The sequence below is a fragment of the Dasypus novemcinctus genome, chromosome 21 (assembly GCF_030445035.2).
Source record: "Dasypus novemcinctus isolate mDasNov1 chromosome 21, mDasNov1.1.hap2, whole genome shotgun sequence".
NCBI lineage: Eukaryota > Metazoa > Chordata > Mammalia > Cingulata > Dasypodidae > Dasypus > Dasypus novemcinctus.
Window position 1 is genome coordinate 30,742,570 of NC_080693.1, and position 22,759 is coordinate 30,765,328.

The 22,759-nt window shown below is 42.1% G+C and overlaps 1 protein-coding gene across 1 annotated transcript; it reads left to right on the plus strand.

The window, feature by feature from the left end:
- The first annotated feature begins 21,566 nt into the window (after window positions 1–21,566).
- Window positions 21,567–22,502, plus strand: LOC101439341 (olfactory receptor 1D2). The gene has a single exon (XM_004450273.2). The coding sequence runs from the start codon at window positions 21,567–21,569 to the stop codon at window positions 22,500–22,502; it is 936 nt and encodes a 311-aa protein (XP_004450330.2).
- The last annotated feature ends 257 nt before the right edge of the window (window positions 22,503–22,759 follow it).

The window sequence follows — 22,759 nt, forward strand, 5'->3', positions numbered from 1 at the left end:
GAACAAATAATTATGTTATCTAAAGTCTGTATGCCTATATCTGCTGGTTCTTACTTGGGGACCTTATTTCTTTGTGTGTCTGCTTATCTTTGGTTTTGTGCTGGGTGTTGTATTGGAAAAAATGATTAAGAGAATGAACTTGAGGTCTAGCATGACGTTCTTTTCCTCCAACTCTGATTTTCGATTGCTTTCACTCAACACTCTGCTTTATTTCTGACCTGCTGTTACTTCTAGGGCAACCTTTAGGGCTTCTGCCCAATCAGCAGTTGGTTTGTCCTTGAAAATAGTCTCATTTCCCAAGCCCTTGCTTCCACCTATTCACACTGAAGCAATTACCCATATTCATCTCAAGAAGCTGCCTTGGGACTGCTTCCCTGTGGCCTCTCCAAAACTGATAAACAGGCCTGCTGTGGTGCAGGTTCAGCCCCTTCCTTTGTGAATTGAGGCTCAAGCACCAGTTCTCAGGTCCCCCAGCCCCATTTTGCTCCTCTTTTGCAGGAAGCAAAGACAAGGCACCGATTCCCCTGCTTCCCCTTTATCCTATCCCAGCCTGGAGTCCGAGAGCCAGACTCAGGGGGCAATGTATTAGGGTCCTTTATGTCCTGACTGTGAATTTTCATCAGATGGAAGAAAAAAGCAGAACCAGTGAACTCAGAGCAGCACAGGGCAGTGGGGTAAGTTCTAGAAGTCTCAGGCTCACACTCTCTCCTCCTTTTCTTACTACTCTCTTCCCTATTTTCTCTGTCTCACAAACATACTCACATTCTTTGGACAGTCTTCATAGATCTAACCCCTTAGTGTTTAAAATAATACAACTCCTCCAACCTCTTTAGCATTCATTACTTTTTAGTTCTCAAAGTGATGCCATGTGCCCTGTGGCGTGGGATTCTCACAACCTGCAGGAAAGACTTCCTTGGTGCGATGAGGACGCCCAGGGTGGTTGAGTGACTTATTCAAGGTCACACAGCTAGGGTGCCAGAGGAGGTACTAAAACCCAGGTTCCCATGCCAATTTGGAGCCCTTAACATACCACAACCCACCTCCTCTCCCCTCTCCACCTAGCCACACAGCAGCAGGGTTTGTCTCTAAAGCCATCTCACCACACAGGGGTTTGTAACCCACTGACTTACAGACTCAGAGCAGTGTTTACCAGGGTTTTGCTCAAAAGACTCTCATTCTCAGACCAGAGTTCCTGAACCAGTGTTTCAAGGAAAAGGGCCAGAAATCACATTAAAAAAACAAACAAACAAACAAACAAGCATCTCAGGTGATTCTGATGCTCACTAAAGATGAGGATGCTCACCTTGAGGGTTTGAAAGCAGGTGTATCTGTTTCCCTGTGTGTCCTCTGCCTTCCCCAGCCCTGTGACCTGCCTCCCACCCTCCCTCCCGACGGGCAGACGTTATGGGCACCGGACAGCTGGAGGAAGTAGTTTCTGATATCCTAAGAGGCGAGAGCTCCTTCACTGGCTTCCTTCCCCCCCGCACCAGGCTAACATAAAGCCAACACACAGCCTGGACCTCCCCGACGAAGCCTCGGCTCTGCCGCCAGCCCACCCCACCACCTTGGGCAGGGCTCTTGGGCTCGAAGCCTCAGGTAAGTGCCATTAGGATTGGAGTGAGCTCCTCCGTGGTGAGGAAGCACAGGAGAACTTGAAGGGTAACAATAACAGTGGGGGCGGTGCAAACACCAAACTCTCAGGAGCACACGCCGAGGGATACTCTGTGTCCACTCAAATGCTGAAAGAACCCCACACGATTACGCCATCATTTGGAATCTGAGTGTTCAAAGAGACCCTCACCGTCACCGACCTCCACTGAATGCTTGAATCTGCTCTGAAACAACCACGCAGCTCAAGGGATCCTGCACGAGTTTGAATGCCTTCCGAGACGGGGAACTCACTTCCTCACTGGCCACCTTCCCTGGCATAGCACTTCATCTTCTGAAAGCCAGCCTGGCTCATCTCTCTGTCTTCTAATTCCCAGGCTCCCGACCTGGACAATCCATATCCTTCTGTAGGGAAAGCCCATAGTCATATATCCCCTCCCCCTTCTGTCTCCCATATAGACTTCACTGAGGGGCCAGCCTCAAGCGAGGCTCCTGCTCGACATCCTGGGCCGTCCCCTGCACGCTCGGGGTGGGCTGAGGCTGCTCCTGTGAGTGGGGTCTGCCCACCCACAAGCCCCGGATGGAGGTGAGTCTGGGGTTCCTGATCCCCGTCTAGCCCCGACAGCAGGGTTTCCTACCCGGGGGATGGACTCCCTTTGCATCCTCATACAGCACCTCCTACTTAGACAGGGCTTCCCGGCACAGCATGTCAGCACTTTCTGCCAACCCCCAGCGAGGCAGGCATTGCTGCTCTCATTACCGGGTGGCAGAGTGGGAAGGGCATGGGCTTTGGGGGCAGAGAGGGCGACTTTGGGAAACATATTAACCTTCTAAGTCTGTTGCCTCATGTGTAAAATCAGTAATGGAACCAAGTAGTGCTGTTGTGAAAACCAAATATAAGGTCTTAATAGGTATATAACGTGCTTAACATATTGTCTGAACAAGTGCTTGGTAAAGGATAGCAGTTTGCCAGGAAAGAGTTGGGTTAAGCCGGGGCTTGGCCCCAAAACTCTGACTCAGAATCTCCTTCCACAATTCCATCAACAGTGGATATCTGGAAAAGTCCACTCTGTAATTGGGGTGTTGAATCCACTCATTTGCTGAATGGCGCCGGGCCTGCCCCCTTCCCCGACCTGGAGCTCCAAATCACCTTCATCTCCCAAGTAGCTCAGATCTCCCACAGCTCCATTTGCTGATCCTGCTGCCACTTCTCCTTCATCATATTCCAGGTTGAATTGGCTGTCCAGGCTCCACGCTTCCCTGGAACATGGCTGCCTTTTTATCTGTCTCTTATTTATTTAGGCTCCTTCGCCATTCATTCATCTCAAATGAATACCTAATATTCTTTTTTTTTTTTTTTTTTTTTTTAGCATTTTTAAAGCTTTATTGAGGGATAATTTGCATGCAGCACAAATGCACAGATTTAAAGGGTATGGTTTGATCAGTTTTTTTTGGTTTTTTTTTTGTTTTTTTTAATTTTTTTATTTTTTATTGACTTTGTAATAATATTACATTAAAAATATATATGTGAGGTCCCATTCAACCCCACCCCCCACCCCCCCTCTCCCCCCCCCCCCAACAACACTCGTTCCCATCATCATGACACATCCATTGGATTTGGTAAGTACATCTTTGGGCACCTCTGCACCTCATATACATTGGTTCACATCATGGCCCATACTCTCCTCTATTCCATCAAGTGGGCCCTGTGAGGATTTACAATGTCCGGTGATTACCTCTGAAGCACCATCCAGAGCAGCTCCATGTCCCGAAAACGCCTCCACCTCTCATCTCTTCCTGCCTTTCCCCATACCCTTTGTCCATTATGTCCACTTTTCCCAATCCAATGCCACCTCTTCTATGTGGACATTGGATTGGTTGTGTCCATTGCACCTCTATGTCAAGAGGAGGCTCAGATTCCACATGGATGCTGGATGCAATCCTCCCATTTTCAGTTGTAATCACTCTAGGCTCCATGGTGTGGTGGTTGTCCTTCTTCAACTCCATCTTAGCTGAGTGTGGTAAGTCCAATAAATCAGATTGTAGGTGCTGGAGTCTGTTGAGGCTCAGGATCTGGCTATCACATTGTCAGTCCAGAGATTCAAATCCCCTAAATATATCTTAAACCCCAACATTAACTGCACCTCCAGCACATTGGCATGAAGGTCTTATGAAGGGAGATCCCATCTGAGTCCAGATTCATCACACATAAACACCATTTCCAAAGAGGGGCCATCTGCCCTGGTAGTTAACCCCATCGGTCATGACCATAACTCCCATGGGTCTCTTTAGCCCTCAAAGGAACCAATATCTGGGGGTTGTATCTGCTTTATCTGTCTCTCTGACTCTGCTCAGTTGTGCATGAGGGCAAATCTTCTGCCAGCCTCCAGACTCTTTTTTAGAAACTCGTAGCCATATAAACTCATTTCTCCTTTCCATTTCCCCCTTACTTTAGGTCAAACAGCATTTTAAAGACATGGTATTTTATGTAGACATGGATATTCTGCTGATCCGCATTGAACCTTCCGTATAAGGTCATTTTCCAGTTGCATCATCAGTTGGTAGTTGATAGTGGTCCCTCGTTGCCAGGGAGGCTCATCCCCGGGTGTCATGTCCCGCGCTGGGGGGAAGGCATTGCATTTACATGCTGAGTTTGGCTTCGAGACTGGCCACATTTGAGTAACATGAAGGCTGACAGAAGGAAATTCCCAGGCACAAAGTTGCTCTAGGCCTTGTTCTTATTTTGGGTTTATCAGCTCACAAGCATAGTCATTAGCATCTGGGGCTCACTGTTGAACCCTCACTCCCTCCCGGTCCCCACCACTGTACCTGGGAGACTGTCGCTGCTCCCCTAGGGACCACGACAGAGCACCACTGGCCAGGAACCCAGTACCCCCCCTACTGTGGTTTTTAATTGTTGCCACTATGAGTATATCCAAACATTACCATGCACCCTGGACATATGTTCTGTACAGCTCCCTGTCAGTCATATATCACCTGTCATTGGTATCCCATACCAGTATCCCTCCATTGCCATTGTTGAAACACTCTGTGATCCAGAACTCCCCGAAATTTGAAGCCCAATATAATGTCATGGTCCCTTACTAGGGAATGGCATATAGCGATGAGTTTAAAGGATAGATAAAGAACTTGGATAAAGTTAGATAAAGAACTTAGATAAAGAATGTTGACTTGAAAAAATTCCACATCCTATTTTTTTCTTTTTTTTTTCCCCCCCCCTAATTATTCAGCTTTTCTTCACAGGAGTCCTAGACCACAGCAATGTATATATATAATATACAGCACTCCCACACATCCACCAGAAAACCTTTTCCCTTCCACAGTGATACTCTTACGCCCTATTCATATCATATTTACTTAAAGTGATGTACAGAGTCTGAGACATTAGCTTTCTAACAAGGTGACATCTGTGCTTACATTATGGTGCATACTTTAGGATATACAGTTCTTTACATTTTTAGTTATCCTATGTTTTACATTATGGTTTACATTATCAGTCTGTCATCTCCTATATGTTATGGTGTAATATTACATGTTTTATATCCATCTTTGTGTACTCTCAAGAAACTCCTCTCTTACCCCCCATTTACTTTGGTTCCACACATTTAACGTCCATTTTCCCTTCCACCTTGGTGCCCTCAGTGATAGCCAACCTCCGTTTCCTGAGGAGCCACTTCCAGAGATAGATGGAATAGTGTTCAGGGCCTAACTTGCTCAACTGCCCCAATGCCCTGGGAGCCACCCTTTCTCTCGAGGGATACAGTTCCCTCTATTGGATGGCATTAGTCCTCCCCAGGATGTGGGTCCACCCCCACTCTCACTACTTGGGTTTCTACCCCATGGTGTCACCCACTCTGGCAGAATGAGCATTTAGACATTCCCCAGGAGCCCGTCCTGCATCAGACCCTCCCCTCCGAGCATTCTAAACAGGTAACCCTCTTTATTATATTTTGATATGATTTTCTCGGCATTTTACTCTCCACCAACACCTGACCCTCTCCTGGTTCGTATGCTACCCCTCCCTCCCCCCGCTTTTGGGCAACGTTACCCATCCGTCCCTCCCCAGCCACCCTCAAACCCGCAAAGCCCCAAGCAAAGGCAACCCCTTGCCCCCCTTTTATCTCATCTTTGTGTTCATACTTACCACCATCTCGTCTTAAATTCCACCCCTGCAGACATCGGCTCATATCCTTCCTCCACCCTCCGATTTCCTGCAAGCCTATCGTTCAGTCTCTTGCTATCTAGGGCAGCTTGTTTATTTCATATCATTGAGGTCATGTAGTATTTGTCCTTCAATGTCTGGGTTGCTTCACTCAACATAAGGTTCTCAAGATTCATCCATGTTATCACATGTGTTTGTAGTGTGTTTGTTCTTACAGCCGAGTAGTATTCCATTGTGTGTATATACCACATTTTATTGATCCACTCGTCTGTTGATGGGCATTTGGGTTGATTCCAACTTTTGGCAATAGTGAACAATGCTGCTATGAACATTGGTGTACATATATTGGTTTGTGTTCTTGTTTTCAGTTCTGCTGGGTATATTCCCAGCAGTGATATTGCTGGGTCATATGGCAAATCTATGGCTAGTTTTTTGAGAAACCGCCATACTGTTCTCCAGAATGGTTGGATCCTTCTGCATTCCCACCAGCAGTGGATGAGTGTTCCCCTTCCTTCACATCCTCTCCAGCACTTGTATTCTTCTGTTTTTTTCATAGCTGCCAATCTTATGGGTGTAAGATGGTATCTCATTGTGGTTTTGATTTGCATTTCCCTGATAGCTAGAGATTTGGAACATTTTTTCATGTGCTTTCTTGCCATTTGTATTTCTTCTTCAGAGAAGTGTCTATTTAAGTCTTTTTCCCATTTTTTAAATGGGTTGTTTATCTTTTTATTTTCAAGATATAGGAGTTCTTTATATATGCAAGTTATAAGTTTCTTATCAGATATATGATTGCCAAATATTTTCTCCCACTGTGTGGGCTCCCTTTTTACTTTCTTGACAAACTCCTTTGAGGTGCAGAAGGCTTTAATTTTGAGGAAGTCCCATTTATCTATTAGTTCTTTTGCTGCTCGTGCTTTTGGTGAGATATTCATAAATCCATTACCTATTACAAGGTCCTGTAGATGTTTCCCTACACTGCTTTCTAAGGTTTTTATGGTCTTGGCTCTTATATTTAGGTCTTTGATCCATCTTTTTTTTTTTTTTTAATTTTTTTATTTTTTATTGACTTTGTAATAATATTACATTAAAAATATATATGTGAGGTCCCATTCAACCCCACCCCCCCACCCCCCCTCTCCGCCCCCCCAACAACACTCGTTCCCATCATCATGACACATCCATTGGATTTGGTAAGTACATCTTTGGGCACCTCTGCACCTCATATACATTGGTTCACATCATGGCCCATACTCTCCTCTATTCCATCATGTAGGCCCTGTGAGGATTTACAATGTCCGGTGATTACCTCTGAAGCACCATCCAGGGCAGCTCCATGTCCCGAAGATGCCTCCACCTCTCATCTCTTCCTGCCTTTCCCCATACCCTTTGTCCCTTATGTCCACTTTTCCCAATCCAATGCCACCTCTTCTATGTGGACACTGGATTGGTTGTGTCCATTGCACCTTTATGTCAAGAGGAGGCTCAGATTCCACCTGGATGCTGGATGCAATCCTCCCATTTTCAGTTGTAATCACTCTAGGCTCCATGGTGTGGTGGTTGTCCTTCTTCACCTCCATCTTAGCTGAGTGTGGTAAGTCCAATAAATCAGATTGTAGGTGCTGGAGTCTGTTGAGGCTCAGGATCTGGCTATCACATTGTCAGTCCAGAGATTCAAATCCCCTAAATATATCTTAAACCCCAACATTAACTGCACCTCCAGCACATTAGCATGAAAGTCTTATGAAGGGAGATCCCATCTGAGTCCAGATTCATCACACATAAACACCATTTCCAAAGAGGGGCCATCTGCCCTGGTAGTTAACCCCATCGGCCATGACCATAACTCCCATGGGTCTCTTTAGCCCTCAAAGGAACCAATATCTGGGGGTTGTATCTGCTTTATCTGTCTCTCTGACTCTGCTCAGTTGTGCATGAGGGCAATCCTTCTGCCAGCCTCCAGACTCTTTTTTAGAAACTCGTAGCCATATAAACTCATTTCTCCTTTCCATTTCCCCCTTACTTTAGGTCAAACAGCATTTTAAAGTCATGGTATTTTATGTAGACATGGATATTCTGCTGATCCGCATTGAACCTTCCGTATAAGGTCATTTTCCAGTTGCATCATCAGTTGGTAGTTGATAGTGGTCCCTCGTTGCCAGGGAGGCTCATCCCCGGGTGTCATGTCCCACGCTGGGGGGAAGGCATTGCATTTACATGCTGAGTTTGGCTTCGAGACTGGCCACATTTGAGTAACATGAAGGCTGACAGAAGGAAATTCCCAGGCACAAAGTTGCTCTAGGCCTTGTTATTATTTTGGGTTTATCAGCTCACAAGCATAGTCATTAGTATCAGGGGCTCACTGTTGAACCCTCACTCCCTCCCGGTCCCCACCACTGTACCTGGGAGACTGTCGCTGCTCCCCTAGGGACCACGACAGAGCACCACTGGCCAGGAACCCAGTACCCCCCCTACTGTGGTTTTTAATTGTTGCCACTATGAGTATATCCAAACATTACCATGCACCCTGGACATATGTTCTGTACAGCTCCCTGTCAGTCATATATCACCTGTCATTGGTATCCCATACCAGTATCCCTCCATTGCCATTGTTGAAACACTCTGTGATCCAGAACTCCCCGAAATTTGAAGCCCAATATAATGTCATGGTCCCTTACTAGGGAATGGCATATAGCGATGAGTTTAAAGGATAGATAAAGAACTTGGATAAAGTTAGATAAAGAACTTAGATAAAGAATGTTGACTTGAAAAAATTCCACATCCTATTTTTTTCTTTTTTTTTTTTTTTTTTTTTTTTTCCCCCCCCCCTAATTATTCAGCTTTTCTTCACAGGAGTCCTAGACCACAGCAATGTATATATATAATATACAGCACTCCCACACATCCACCAGAAAACCTTTTCCCTTCCACAGTGATACTCTTACGCCCTATTCATATCATATTTACTTAAAGTGATGTACAGAGTCTGAGACATTAGCTTTCTAACAAGGTGACATCTGTGCTTACATTATGGTGCATACTTTAGGATACACAGTTCTTTACATTTTTAGTTATCCTATGTTTTACATTATGGTTTACATTATCAGTCTGTCATCTCCTATATGTTATGGTGTAATATTACATGTTTTATATCCATCCTTGTGTACTCTCAAGAAACTCCTCTCTTACCCCCCATTTACTTTGGTTCCACACATTTAACGTCCATTTTCCCTTCCACCTTGGTGCCCTCAGTGATAGCCAACCTCCGTTTCCTGAGGAGCCACTTCCAGAGATAGATGGAATAGTGTTCAGGGCCTAACTTGCTCAACTGCCCCAATGCCCTGGGAGCCACCCTTTCTCTCGAGGGATACAGTTCCCTCTATTGGATGGCATTAGTCCTCCCCAGGATGTGGGTCCACCCCCACTCTCACTACTTGGGTTTCTACCCCATGGTGTCACCCACTCTGGCAGAATGAGCATTTAGACATTCCCCAGGAGCCCGTCCTGCATCAGACCCTCCCCTCCGAGCATTCTAAACAGGTAACCCTCTTTATTATATTTTGATATGATTTTCTCGGCATTTTACTCTCCACCAACACCTGACCCTCTCCTGGTTCGTATGCTACCCCTCCCTCCCCCCACTTTTGGGCAACGTTACCCACCCGTCCCTCCCCGGCCACCCTCAAACCCGCAAAGCCCCAAGCAAAGGCAACCCCTTGCCCCCCTTTTATCTCTTCTTTGTGTTCATACTTACCACCATCTCGTCTTAAATTCCACCCCTGCAGACATCGGCTCATATCCTTCCTCCACCCTCCGATTTCCTGCAAGCCTATCGTTCAGTCTCTTGCTATCTAGGGCAGCTTGTTTATTTCATATCATTGAGGTCATGTAGTATTTGTCCTTCAATGTCTGGGTTGCTTCACTCAACATAAGGTTCTCAAGATTCATCCATGTTATCACATGTGTTTGTAGTGTGTTTGTTCTTACAGCCGAGTAGTATTCCATTGTGTGTATATACCACATTTTATTGATCCACTCGTCTGTTGATGGGCATTTGGGTTGATTCCAACTTTTGGCAATAGTGAACAATGCTGCTATGAACATTGGTGTACATATATTGGTTTGTGTTTTTGTTTTCAGTTCTGCTGGGTATATTCCCAGCAGTGGTATTGCTGGGTTATATGGCAAATCTATGGCTAGTTTTTTGAGAAACCGCCATACTGTTCTCCAGAATGGTTGGATCCTTCTGCATTCCCACCAGCAGTGGATGAGTGTTCCCCTTCCTTCACATCCTCTCCAGCACTTGTATTCTTCTGTTTTTTTCATAGCTGCCAATCTTATGGGTGTAAGATGGTATCTCATTGTGGTTTTGATTTGCATTTCCCTGATAGCTAGAGATTTGGAACATTTTTTCATGTGCTTTCTTGCCATTTGTATTTCTTCTTCGGAAAAGTGTCTGTTTAAGTCTTTTTCCCATTTTTTAAATGGATTGTTTATCTTTTTATTTTCAAGATGTAGGAGTTCTTTATATATGCAAGTTATAAGTTTCTTATCAGATATATGATTGCCAAATATTTTCTCCCACTGTGTGGGCTCCCTTTTTACTTTCTTGACAAACTCCTTTGAGGTGCAGAAGGCTTTAATTTTGAGGAAGTCCCATTTATCTATTAGTTCTTTTGCTGCTCGTGCTTTTGGTGAGATATTCATAAATCCATTACCTATTACAAGGTCCTGTAGATGTTTCCCTACACTGCTTTCTAAGGTTTTTATGGTCTTGGCTCTTATATTTAGGTCTTTGATCCATCTTGAGTTGATCTTTGTATAAGGTGTGAGATGGTAATCCTCTTTCATTCTTCTACATATGGCTATCCAGTTCTCCAGACACCATTTGTTGAATAGGCCACTCTCTCCCAGTTGAGAGGGTTTGGTGGCTTTATCGAATATTATGTGGTTGTATATGTGAGGTTCTATATCAGAGCTTTCAATTCGATTCCATTGGTCTATATGTCTCTCCTTATGCCAATACCATGCTGTTTTCACCACCGTAGCTTTATAGTATGTTTTGAAGTCCGGTAGTGTGATTCCTCCAATTTCGTTTTTCTTTTTCAGTATGTCTTTGGCTATTCGGGGTCTCTTTCCTTTCCAAATAAATTTCATAGTTAGTTTTTCTAGTTCCTTAAAGAAGGCTGCATTGATTTTTATTGGGATTGCATTGAATGTGTAGATCAATTTTGGTAGGATAGACATCTTAATAATGTTCAGTCTTCCTATCCATGAACAAGGAATAGTCTTCCATTTATTTAGGTCTTCTTTGATTTCCTTGAACAATCTTGTATAGTTCTCAGTGTATAAGTTCTTTACCTCTTTAGTTAAATTTATTCCTAAGTATTTGATTTTTTTATTTACTATTGTGAATGGTATTTGTTTCTTGATTTCCTCCTGATCTTGCTCATTATTGGTGTACAGAAATGCTACTGATTTTTGCGCATTGATCTTATAACCTGCGACTTTACTAAACTCATTTATGAGTTCTAGAATCTTCGTTGTAGATCTCTCAGGGTTTTCTATGTATAGGATCATGTCATCTGCAAATAATGAAATTTTGACTTCTTCCTTTCCAATTTGAATGCCTTTTATTTCTGGTTCTTGCCTCAGTGCTCGAGCAAGTACTTCTAAGACAATGTTAAATAGGAGCGGCGACAGTGGGCATCCTTGTCTTGTTCCTGAGTTTAGAGGGAAGGAGTCTAGGATTTCTCCATTGTAAACAATATTGGCTTTAGGTTTTTCATATATACTCTTTATCATGTTCAAAAAATTTTCTTGTATTCCAATCATTTGGAGTGTTTTTATCAAGAAAGGGTGCTGTATTTTGTCAAATGCTTTTTCTGCATCAATAGATATAATCATGTGATTTTTTTCCTTCAATCTGTTTATATGGTGTATTACGTTGATTGATTTTCTTATGTTGAACCATCCTTGCATACCTGGGATGAATCCCACTTGGTCGTGGTGTATAATTCGTTTAATGTGTTGTTGAATACGATTAGCAAGTATTTTGTTAAGTATTTTTGCGTCTAGGTTCATTAGAGAAATTGGTCTGTAATTTTCCTTTCTTGTGATGTCTTTGTTTGGCTTTGGTACTAGGGTAATGTTGGCATCATAGAAGGAGTTGGGTAATGTTCTTTCTGTTTCGATGGTTTGGAATAGTTTCAGCAGGATTGGTGTCAGTTCTTTCCGGAATGTTTTGTAGAATTCACCTGTGAAGCCATCTGGCCCTGGGCTCTTCTTAGTTGGGAGATTTTTAATAACTGATTCTATTTCTCTGCTTGTGATTGGTTTGTTAAGATCATCAATTTCTTCTTTTGTCAATATGGGCTGTTTATGTGTTTCTAGGAATTTGTCCATTTCCTCTAGATTGTCATTTTTGTTGGAATATAGTTTTTCAAAATATCCTCTTATGATAGTCTTTATTTCTGTGGGGTCAGTGGTGATATCGCCTTTCTCATTTCTTATTTTGTGTATTTGCATCTTCTCTCTTTTTTTCTTTGTTAGTGTTGCTAAGGGTTTGTTAATTTTGTTAATCTTCTCAAAAAACCAGCTCTTGGTCTTGTTTATCTGTTCAAGTGCTTTCTTATTTTCTATTTCGTTTAGTTCTGCTCTTATCTTTGTTATTTCCTTCCTTCTTCTTCCTGTTGGGTTACTTTGTTGTTGTTTTTCTAATTCCTTCAAATGTGCAGTTAGCTCTTCAATTTTTGCTCTTTCTTCTTTTTTGATATATGAATTTATGGCTATAAACTTCCCTCTCAGTACTGCTTTTGCTGCATCCCATAAATTTTGGTATGTTGTGTTATCATTATCATTTGTTTCAAGGTAGTCATTGATTTCTTTTGAGATTTCCTCTTTGACCCACTGTTTTTCTAAGAGTGTGTTGTTTAATTTCCAAATCGTGGTGTGAAATCTGGGCTTCTTTCCCTTGCAAATCTCCAGCTTGACTCCACTGTGGTCAGAGATAATGTTTTGTATGATTTCAATCTTTCTGAATTCGTTCAGCCTTTCTTTGTGGCCTAGCATATGATCTATCTTGGAGAATGATCCATGTGCACTTGAGAAAAATGTATATCCTGCTGTGTTTGGGTGTAGCGATCTATATATGTCTATTAGATCGAGCTCCTCTAATATACTATTCAGATGTTTTGTTTCTTTGGTGATTCTCTTTTGAGATGTTCTGTCCAGAGTTGATAGTGGTGTATTAAAATCCCCCACTATAATTGTAGATGTATCTATTCTTTCACTTAGTTTTTCCAGCGTTTGCCTGACGTATTTAGAGGCACCCTTGTTAGGGGCATAGATATTTATGATTGTTCGATCTTCTTGACAGATTTTCCCTTGGACTAAAATGTAGTATCCTTCTTTGTCTCTCACAATTGTTTCACATTTAAAGTCTATTTTGTCTGATATTAATATAGCTACTCCTGCCTTTTTTTGGTTATTGTTAGCTTGTATGATTGTTTTCCAGCCTTTCACTTTCAATCTCCATGCGTCTCTGGGTCTAAGATGTGTCTCTTGTAGACAGCATATGGATGGGTCATATTTCCTTATCCAATGTCCCAGTCTGAATCTTTTGATAGGTGAGTTTAATCCATTGACATTCAGTGTTATTACTATCAAGGAATTATTTGTGTTAGCCATACTTTGATTGGATTTGTGTTTGTCATATTTTGTTTGTATATTTTTTTTTTGTCTTTTTTGTTGTTGTTGTTGGTCTTATACTCTCCTCCAACTTTGCCTTTCCTGTTTTTTCCTTTCTTCCTGCAGCACTCCCTTTAGAATTTCTTGAAGGGGAGGTTTCTTGTTGGTATACTCTTTCAGTTTCTGTTTGTCTGCAAATATTTTGAACTCTCCATCATATTTGAATGCTAGTTTAGCTGGATAAAGTATTCTTGGTTGGAAATTTCTTTCCCTTAGTACCTTGACTATATCATACCACTGTTTTCTTGCCTCCATGGTTTCAGAAGAGAAATCAGCACTTAATCTAATTGAGCTTCCCTTGTATGTGATGGTTTTCTTTTCTCTTGCTGCTTTTAGGATTTTCTCTTTGTCTTGAGCATTGGATAATTTGACAAGTATATGTCTTGGGGTGGGCCTGTTGGGGTTTATGACTTGTGGAGTGCGCTGTGCTTCTTGGATATGTACATCTGTCTCTTTCAGTAGATTTGGGAAGTTTTCAGCCATTATTTCCTGCAACACTCTTTCTGACCCCTTTCCCTTCTCTTCACCTTCTGGAATGCCTATAATACGTATGTTTGAGCGTTTTGCATTGTCATTCAGGTCCCTAAATCCTAATTGGATTTTTTCTATCTTCTTATTGACCCCTTCTACTATCTGTTTGATTTCTGATGTACTGTCTTCCACATCACTAATTCTCTGCTCTGTCTCTTCTAGTCTGCTGATATTTGCTGCAAGTGTATTTTTGATTTCTTGAACTGTGGTGTTCATTCCCATCATATCTGTTATGTTTTTGCGTATGTCTGCAATTTCCCCTCCAAGTGATGTCTTCATGTTGTTAACCTCTTTCATTACTGCATCAAATTTGTCGGTGATAAATGTTCTGAGATCTTTCATTGCTTGTGCCAAGTTTTGCTCCCCTTCGTGATTATTGGTTTGTTGATTGGATTCAGCCATGTTTTCCTGATTATTGGTTTGGTTCGTAGATTTTTGTTGCTTTCTGGTCATCTCTTTATTTTGACGAATTTAATCAGTTCCTTAGCTTCTTTGTCTGCTCTTGGAGGTTAATTAGTTGTTATTTTTGCACAGGTGTTATATCTTCTCTTTGTCACTTTTTTCTTCTTATTCTAGTTACTTGTTGTTGGTTAAGTTCACTTTAGAGGAAAGTATTAGTGTTGGGGAAAGGCAATTGTGTAAGCAAGGGAAAAGTGTAAAGTTGTATTGGTGATGTATGTTAATAAAGCAAGAATATGAGATCTGGAAGGATGGAGGTTAGATTCATGTAGATTGTATAGAGTTATAGCTGTAGGTAGAGTACCTTTTATGAAGTAGATGACTGAATTTGGGAGGAATATGGTATGAACTACACAGCTATTGTTTTCATGAGAGAGGGAAAAAGAAAAGAAAGGTAATAGTTTCAAGAGTGGATAATAGACAGAAAACAGAACAAAGGTATTAGAAATTAAGAGTTAGACACTTTGTGGATCAAAGAACGGGAGGTGGGGGGTGGAATATAGGAGAGACAGTAGATGATAGTGGATATCAAGATGCAGGGGAAGGGGGATAGTGTAGGTAGCCTAAATCAGTTCACACAGAAATGAGGCAGTGGAGGATGGGAAAACCCAGCAAATGTGAGGTGTTCCCTGTAGCACCTATTGTATATTTGAATTAAAGTAAAAATAAGTGGAAGATGAGGGACAAGAGGGAAAGAGAAAACCAAAAAAAAAAACAAAAAAAACTAATTATAATAAAGAAAAAAGAAAGGCAAGAAGAAAGGAAGAAAGAAAAAGAGGATGGGCAAATGGTGGGGAACGGATAGGGAGAAGAGAGATACAGGTACACACGTGTCACAATTGCAACACTATCTAAAACAACAACTTCCCCCCGCTTTGCCCTAAAAACCCCGTCTGTCTGCCCAAATGGGTCTGCAAGCACCTCCCTTCCCACAAACCCCCAATAGGCCGCCCAGGGCCCACGAACTCCCCAGTACTGCAGATGCTAAAAAAAAAAAAAAAAAAAAAATTAAGTAAAATAAATTAAAAAAAACAAAAAACAAAAAACAAAAACAAAAACAAAAAAACAGAAACCCCTCCGCAGGCCCGGCTCCACCCGCCGCGGAGGCTTGGACCAACCGGCTCTGCCCGGGTCCTCACGCCGCCTTGGCCTGGCCTGGCTCCGCCCAGCTCCGCTCGCTACAGCGGCCCAGCCGGCTCCGGCGTCCACCTCCCGCCACCGCGGCCTGGACCGGCCCTGCCCGGCTCCGTACCCGCCGCGGCCTGACCCGGCCCCGCCCGGCTCCAAACGCTACCGCGGCCCGCAGCCGCGGCCTGAACCGGCCCCGCCCGGCTCCAAACGCTACCGCGGCCCGCAGCCGCGGCCTGAACCGGCCCCGCCCGGCTCCAAACGCTACCGCGGCCCGGCTCGGCCTGGCTCGGCCCCGCCCGGCCCCGCTCGCCGCCGGCGCAGCCCGGCCCGGCTCCGGCGTCCGCCGCTGCGGCCCGGCCTGGCTCAGCCCCACCGAGCGGGGCTAGATGCCTCGTCTCCGCCTACCCAAGGAGGGAATCCTCTACAGGTAGCTGGGATCTCCGTGTATATTTCACAGACGAATCCTCTCTGTTACCTTCCCTCCAAATCGATGTCCAGACACCTCCGGACCAGCAAAAATCCTGAAACAATCCGGTCCCAAAGAGTCTCCAACGCCGCCCAGCCGATTCCCTGCAGAAGACCCTAACAGGGATGTTCACTCAGCCGCCATCTTGCCCCCTCTCCCCTAATATTCTAAACACTTCAATTCAACCCTCATTTGTTGATCCACACTGTACCTGGCACTGCACAAGGTCCTGGGGATACAGTCATGAAAGTGATATTGTCCCTGCTCTTGAGGCTCTCACGGTCTTGCAAGGAAGACAGACATTTAAGCAAAACATGGGCTGGGGCCACCATAAAAAAATGAAAAAACAAGAAGCAATGCAGAGGTGGGAGGGTTACCTCTGGGGTGGGGAAGATGCCACTAGGGGAGGATGCTTGGGCAGGAGCTGTACTAGGTCCTGCCAGACTAATATTGGACAGATGGGGTGGAGAGAGAGCATTGGCTGAAAAGGAATGGCTGGTGCAAAGACAAAGGCAAAGCATTGGGGGCATTCTAGAAAACTTCAGGCAGCAAAGCAGTGCTGGAGTAGAGTGTGCAACATCAGGAGTGCAGGAGAGTCCACTGGGGAGGAGGCATCCTGGACCTTCAGCTCCTGGCCACAAACGTTTCTTTGGTCTGGAGGAAATGGGAAGCACAGCTGTAAGAAGGAAGCATGTGATCAGGCTGTACTTTAGAGGGCATGGCTCACAACAGCCTGGAGGCACCTTCCAGGCATTCCCTCCCGTCAGCCTCATGATGACACTAAGGGCGGATCCTACTGGTATTCAGTAAGCATCATCAGTAATTTTTCTATTTTATTAGGGAAGCATAAATCACATTTTAATTTAACAATTATCACCAACACATACATATATATGGGGTACATATTTATATATAATGGCTTCATTTCCAGCCATTAATTATGACTTTTTTCCTATATAATTCTAATGATGCTTATTTACATCATTTTTTTCATTTGCTATTTTTAACAAGGTTCTGAGAAACATCTTTTACTTACATATCTATGTTTTTATCTGATAATAGTTTTAAGATAAGACCCTAAAACTGGGATGGCTCAATGAGCTTATGAAATAGAATGTCAAGTTGTCCTCTGGAAAGTTGTACCAGTTTATTTCCTTTCATTGGTACATAAAACTACCACATCATTCCATCCGTTGATAAGTCATGATGCAATATGTTTTTTCATGTGTTTATTCACTTCTTTTGTGAACTGCATCTTCATGTCTGTTTCTATTTTCCTATGGGGGTTGGTCATTTTTTATTGTTATACAACAGCTTTTTCTGTATTTAGCACATTAACCATATACATGGCAAGTATTTTTCCTCTTTTGACTTCTTTGTCTGTATTTTATTGTAGTATTATGATGTTTTGGTTAGGAAAGAGTTAAATTTTAAGTAAAATATGGCATAATTTTTCATCATGTTTTCTGCCTTTGATGCCATTCTTGTGAGGACTCTCCATGATAAGATTATTTTTAAAGAAATAAGATAAGAGAAGAAAATAAGAGGCAATATTTATTTCCCTCTTTTGCAAAAATTCTATTTCAATGCAACCAAAGAATATAAGAAGTCATTTTAGAAATGTAAAAATGCTTCTGGAAAACAGGAAGAGGTGATATTTGAGGAATTTCTGGATGGCATGGAGCAGTGAGATTAGATTGAGAGACAAGCTGTGACATGCCAAAGAACAGTGGATTCAGCCAGAAAAAAAGGGAGGAAGTGGGTGTTTTTCCTCATCAGGTCCGGGAAAACCAACAAGTCAGAAGCAGCAGGGACTAGGAACAGAAACGGTCAGTGTACAGAGGGAAGAGCAACTCGAAATATTTCCGGAACTTTCCCAGGGCACAGAGAAGGAGCTGGCTGCAGCTTTCACCCATCATTCCCTTTAAGGAAAAAGAGGGGAGCTGGGAAATGGTGGACCACACAGAGAGCAGGTGGAGTGCCTAGAGCACTTCAGGCCTATCAACACCCAGAAGGAGGGAGGGGACCCAGGAATGGGGATCCCTGGAGCTGGGTCTCCCAGGTTCTCTTCATTACCTTCCATGTCTTATCTTGTCATTACCTTCCATGTCTTATCTTGTCATTCACCAGTTCACCCCTTTATTCTTTTTCTTTTACTCTGGGGAATGTTTTTTACCTGATATTACAAATAACTGATTCTGTTTTCTGCAGTATTGAAACTTCTCTTCTTCATCATATTTTAAATTTTAGCAATCTTATTTTTCACCAAAAAGCAACCTCTCTTAATAAAGGATCTGTCTGTTTAGATACATGCAATAACCCCCTGCCATTGAGATCATGAATTAATTTTGTAAAATTTTCTTCTTTTCCACAAAGAAAGTCTTCTGCTCAAGGGATCATTCATCTAATTATTTGGAATGATACCCTTTTCAAATAATTTGGGTCTATTCAAGGGACTGTTATTCTGTTATGTTCATCTATATGTTCATTTTCCAAAAGTCTGGTTGGGATTTAATAAGGGCTTTTGTAGGGAGGATGGGCAGAGTTCCCCAAAATGAAATGTTAATTATGTACCTAGTATAGTTATAGTATAAATACCAGGGATGTAAGAGAAATAAAATAATGAAAGAAAATTTCCCTAAGCGAAGGGGAGACATAATTTTAAGATTGAAAAAGATTCTCTAAGTCAGCTAAATCAATGAAAGGAAAAAACCACTGAGCTTGGGAAATTTTATGTTTAAGGGGAAAAATCATGCAGGCAGAAAAAAAATAAGGTTATTTGTCAAGGAAAAAGGTAATAAATAGTAATATTGACTTGGAAAAGTTCCCCAACACACTGTTGAGTGAATAAAAATGAGGGAATGAAATAACTAAAAGAAGAAAACTGGCATAATTTGAAGTGGTTTTTATTTTCTTTAAATTTGAATTTTTCTACATCACTTAAATTATTCACACTGGATTTTTCTGAGGTTGTTTATAGCCAATAGTCTGCATTATAGCAAAAAGCTATTTTTATTTGGAAAAATAAAATCATGGAATATTTTTAATGGTATCTGAGGTTATTGAAGAACTTTTCATACATTCCAGATAATAGAAATTGACAATAAATGAATACAAGTTTAATAGGGAAATTAATGCAAACCAAATTATACCAAAAAGTGGATAAGGATGACACATGCAAAAAACAAAGTATAAACCAACCTCAGTAATAAGTATGATACCATATGATAATACACCAAGAATATAAGTATGGTTCGATATTAGGAAAGTTATTAAGGTAATAAAACTTGATAGGAGTTGAAAGAGAATTTATAACAGCCATACCTGATTTTTAAATATAACTAGAAGGAGAGTTGCTTAATACATATACCCTTTCCTACTTTAAGCCTCTTGACTGCACTCAGAAAAAAATTTTAAACCTTAAAAGGCTCTGCATGTCCTGGCCTTTGCTTGCCTGCACAACCTCTTATCTCACCCATCTCTATAGTGGTTCTAGTCCCATACACACAATGAAGCTGATCCCACCTCAGGGCCTTTACTCATGCGGGTCTCTGTCTGCAATGCTCTTTGCCCAGCACTTCACAAGATTGACTTTTTTGTCCTCCACGTCTCAACCAAAATGATACCAAATTGTGAAAAGTGGTTCTCTCTCTCTCTCTCTCTCTCTCTTCCCCCCCCCCCCATGGTGGAATTAAATATAATCTATTTACATTTTCTCCTTTTAATTTTTGAATTTTTTAATTGTTTATTCCACATCCGCTAGATTTTCAAAAAGAAAAAAAGACATAAGACAAAGCAATCATTAATATATTTAAAGCATCTTTAGTAAGATAAAAAATGTTTAAACTTTTTTCCTTCAAATAATTAGGCATTGTTCCCAATGCCATTTATTTAATATTGCAACCTTTACCTACCAATTTAAAGCACTGCCAGAATCATCCACACTAAATCTTGCATGTACGTGGGTCTGTGTCTGAAGTTTCTGTCTAGTTTTATTGATCTGTCTGCTCTGGCACCAGTGCCTTACTGGTTTAGAGTCCTTGGTGTTTAGCAGAATAAGTATCTCCCTTATTACTCTCTTCCACATTTTCTTAACTTATTTTCTTGCTTATTTTTAGATAACACTAAGAATAATTTTGTTTTCCAAAAATTGTGTTAGGATTTTGGCTTCAAATAGGTTAAATTTTAGATTAATTTGGGACAATATGCACCTTTGCAATATTTAATCTTTCTACCTAGACTCTTGATATGTCTATCCACTTATTAAATTTTTATTTTATCTGGAGAATTAGAAGGCCCTACCCAATTCTTGCTAATGTCTTTCTTTTTGTTGTTTTTTTCACAGCATATCTTTTTTTTAATGTTACATTCAAAAAATATAAGAGGTCCAATATACCCCCCACCCCCCTCACCCCACTCCTCCCACATCAGCAACTTCTTTCATCATCATCTTGCTAACATCTTAATGGTTAGATTAGACAGCTGGTAATGTGGATTGTTTCACATTACATATTATTCCAACTCTTGTTCACATATAGTAATAACAGGTAATATTTGTTCAGTGCTTGCTATATGCCAGCTCTTTCTGTTAAGCACTTTATTACTTGATTCTATCCTCACTGCAATCCATTTTGCACATGATGAAATCAAGTTTTCAAGAGCAGAGGTAAATTTTCTGAGGTTTCACAGCTAGAGAGCAGTAGAGTTCAGACTTGAATCCAAGTGTTCTGACAGCAAATCTGAATTAATGCTGCAATATGGATTACAGGAAGATGATCAGTTTTCTATCTACTTATTTTTCAATTGACATGTAACTGACTTCTCTTTTTATTTCTAACAGCATTTCAGTTAATTATCTTAGATTTTCCAGATAGATCATCACATGAGCAAGTAATGATCATTTTTCCTTCTCCTTTCCAATATTTTGCTTTCCCTCTTTGTCATATTGTACAATATCCATTTCTTAGAATGCATACATCAGTTTAAAATATTTAAAAACCTACACAATATCATAAAATGTAAAGGCAACAAGTAATCTTTGAACACTTCAAGAGTTTTTTAAGTATTGATAGGATTTAAAAGAGAATGTAGACCTTAATCCTATAATATCGACTAAGCCAGATTAGAAGTTGCTGGAATGATCTAAAGAATATGCATGATATATTTTTTTGTGTTTGTTATAACTTGTGTTGTTTATGTGAAAAATTATAGGGTTTATTCTAAGATATTTTTAATGCTAAGAAAACAGTTGATTTTTTTTTTTTTTTTAGGCAGTAGCAGGGATGGAACCCAGGACCTCGTATATGGGAAGTAAGTGCTCAACCACTGAGCCACACTCACTTCCCAAAAACAGTTGACTTCATTTATCTGACTGTCCTTATTCATTTGGGAGTACTTAGTAAACAGCTGCTGATGCTGATGTTTCAGGCTGTTGGGGAAATGAACGGGACAAACCAGACAGTGCCTTCTGAGTTCCAGCTCCTGGGGCTCTCAGAGAATCCTGAGCAGCAGCAGATCCTGTTTTGGATGTTCCTGACCATGTACCTGGTCACAGTGGTGGGCAATGTGCTCATCATCCTGGCCATTGGCTCTGACTCCCGCCTGCACACTCCCATGTACTTCTTCCTGGCCAACCTCTCCTTCACTGACCTCTTCTTTGTCACCAACACCATCCCCAAGATGCTGGTGAACCTTCAGGCCCAGAACAAAGCCATCTCCTATGCAGGGTGCCTGACACAGCTCTATTTTCTGGTCTCCTTGGTGGCCCTGGACAATCTCATCCTGGCCGTCATGGCATATGACCGCTATGTGGCCATCTGCCGCCCCCTCCACTACACCACAGCAATGAGCCCTGGGCCCTGTGTCTTGCTTCTGGGCTTGTGTTGGGTCTTCTCTGTCCTCTATGGCCTCATCCACACCCTGCTCATGACCAGGGTAAGCTTCTGTGGGTCCCGGAAGATCCACTACATCTTCTGTGAGATGTATGTCCTGCTGAGGCTCGCGTGTTCCAACACCCAGATCAACCACCTAGTGCTGATTGCCACGGGCTGCTTCATCTTCCTCACCCCCTTTGGGTTCATGATCATGTCCTACATCTGGATTGTCAGAGCCATCCTCCGAATACCCTCAGCCTCTAAGAAGTACAAAACCTTCTCCACCTGTGCCTCTCATCTGGCTGTGGTCTCCCTCTTCTATGGGACACTTTGTATGGTGTATCTGCAGCCCCTCCACACCTACTCCATGAAGGACTCTGTGGCCACAGTAATGTATGCTGTGGTGACACCCATGATGAACCCTTTCATCTACAGCCTGAGGAACAAGGACATGCATGGGGCCCTGGGCAGACTCCTCCTGGGGAAAGCCTTCAGAGGTTGACATAAGGGCAAGTTTGGAAAGAGGACATTGAAGTAGAAACTGGGCATTTCCACCGTCTGCAAGGCATTAGCCTGCAAGGAATACAGGACTGATTAGGACATAGACCTAGCTCAGAATGAGTTCCTAGAACTGTAAAGACGTGTATGGGTAACCCAATGTCCCCCAGACCTCACCAGCCTTAGCACTAAATAAGGCCACTAGAATTTTGCAGGATCCTATCCTTATCAAAACCTACCTAGTTATGGTCTGGGTGGGGG

Coding starts and splice junctions, on each gene's coding strand:
- LOC101439341 (XM_004450273.2), top strand. CDS start 21,567: ATGAACGGGACAAACCAGACAGTGCCTTCTGAGTTCCAGCTCCTGGGG.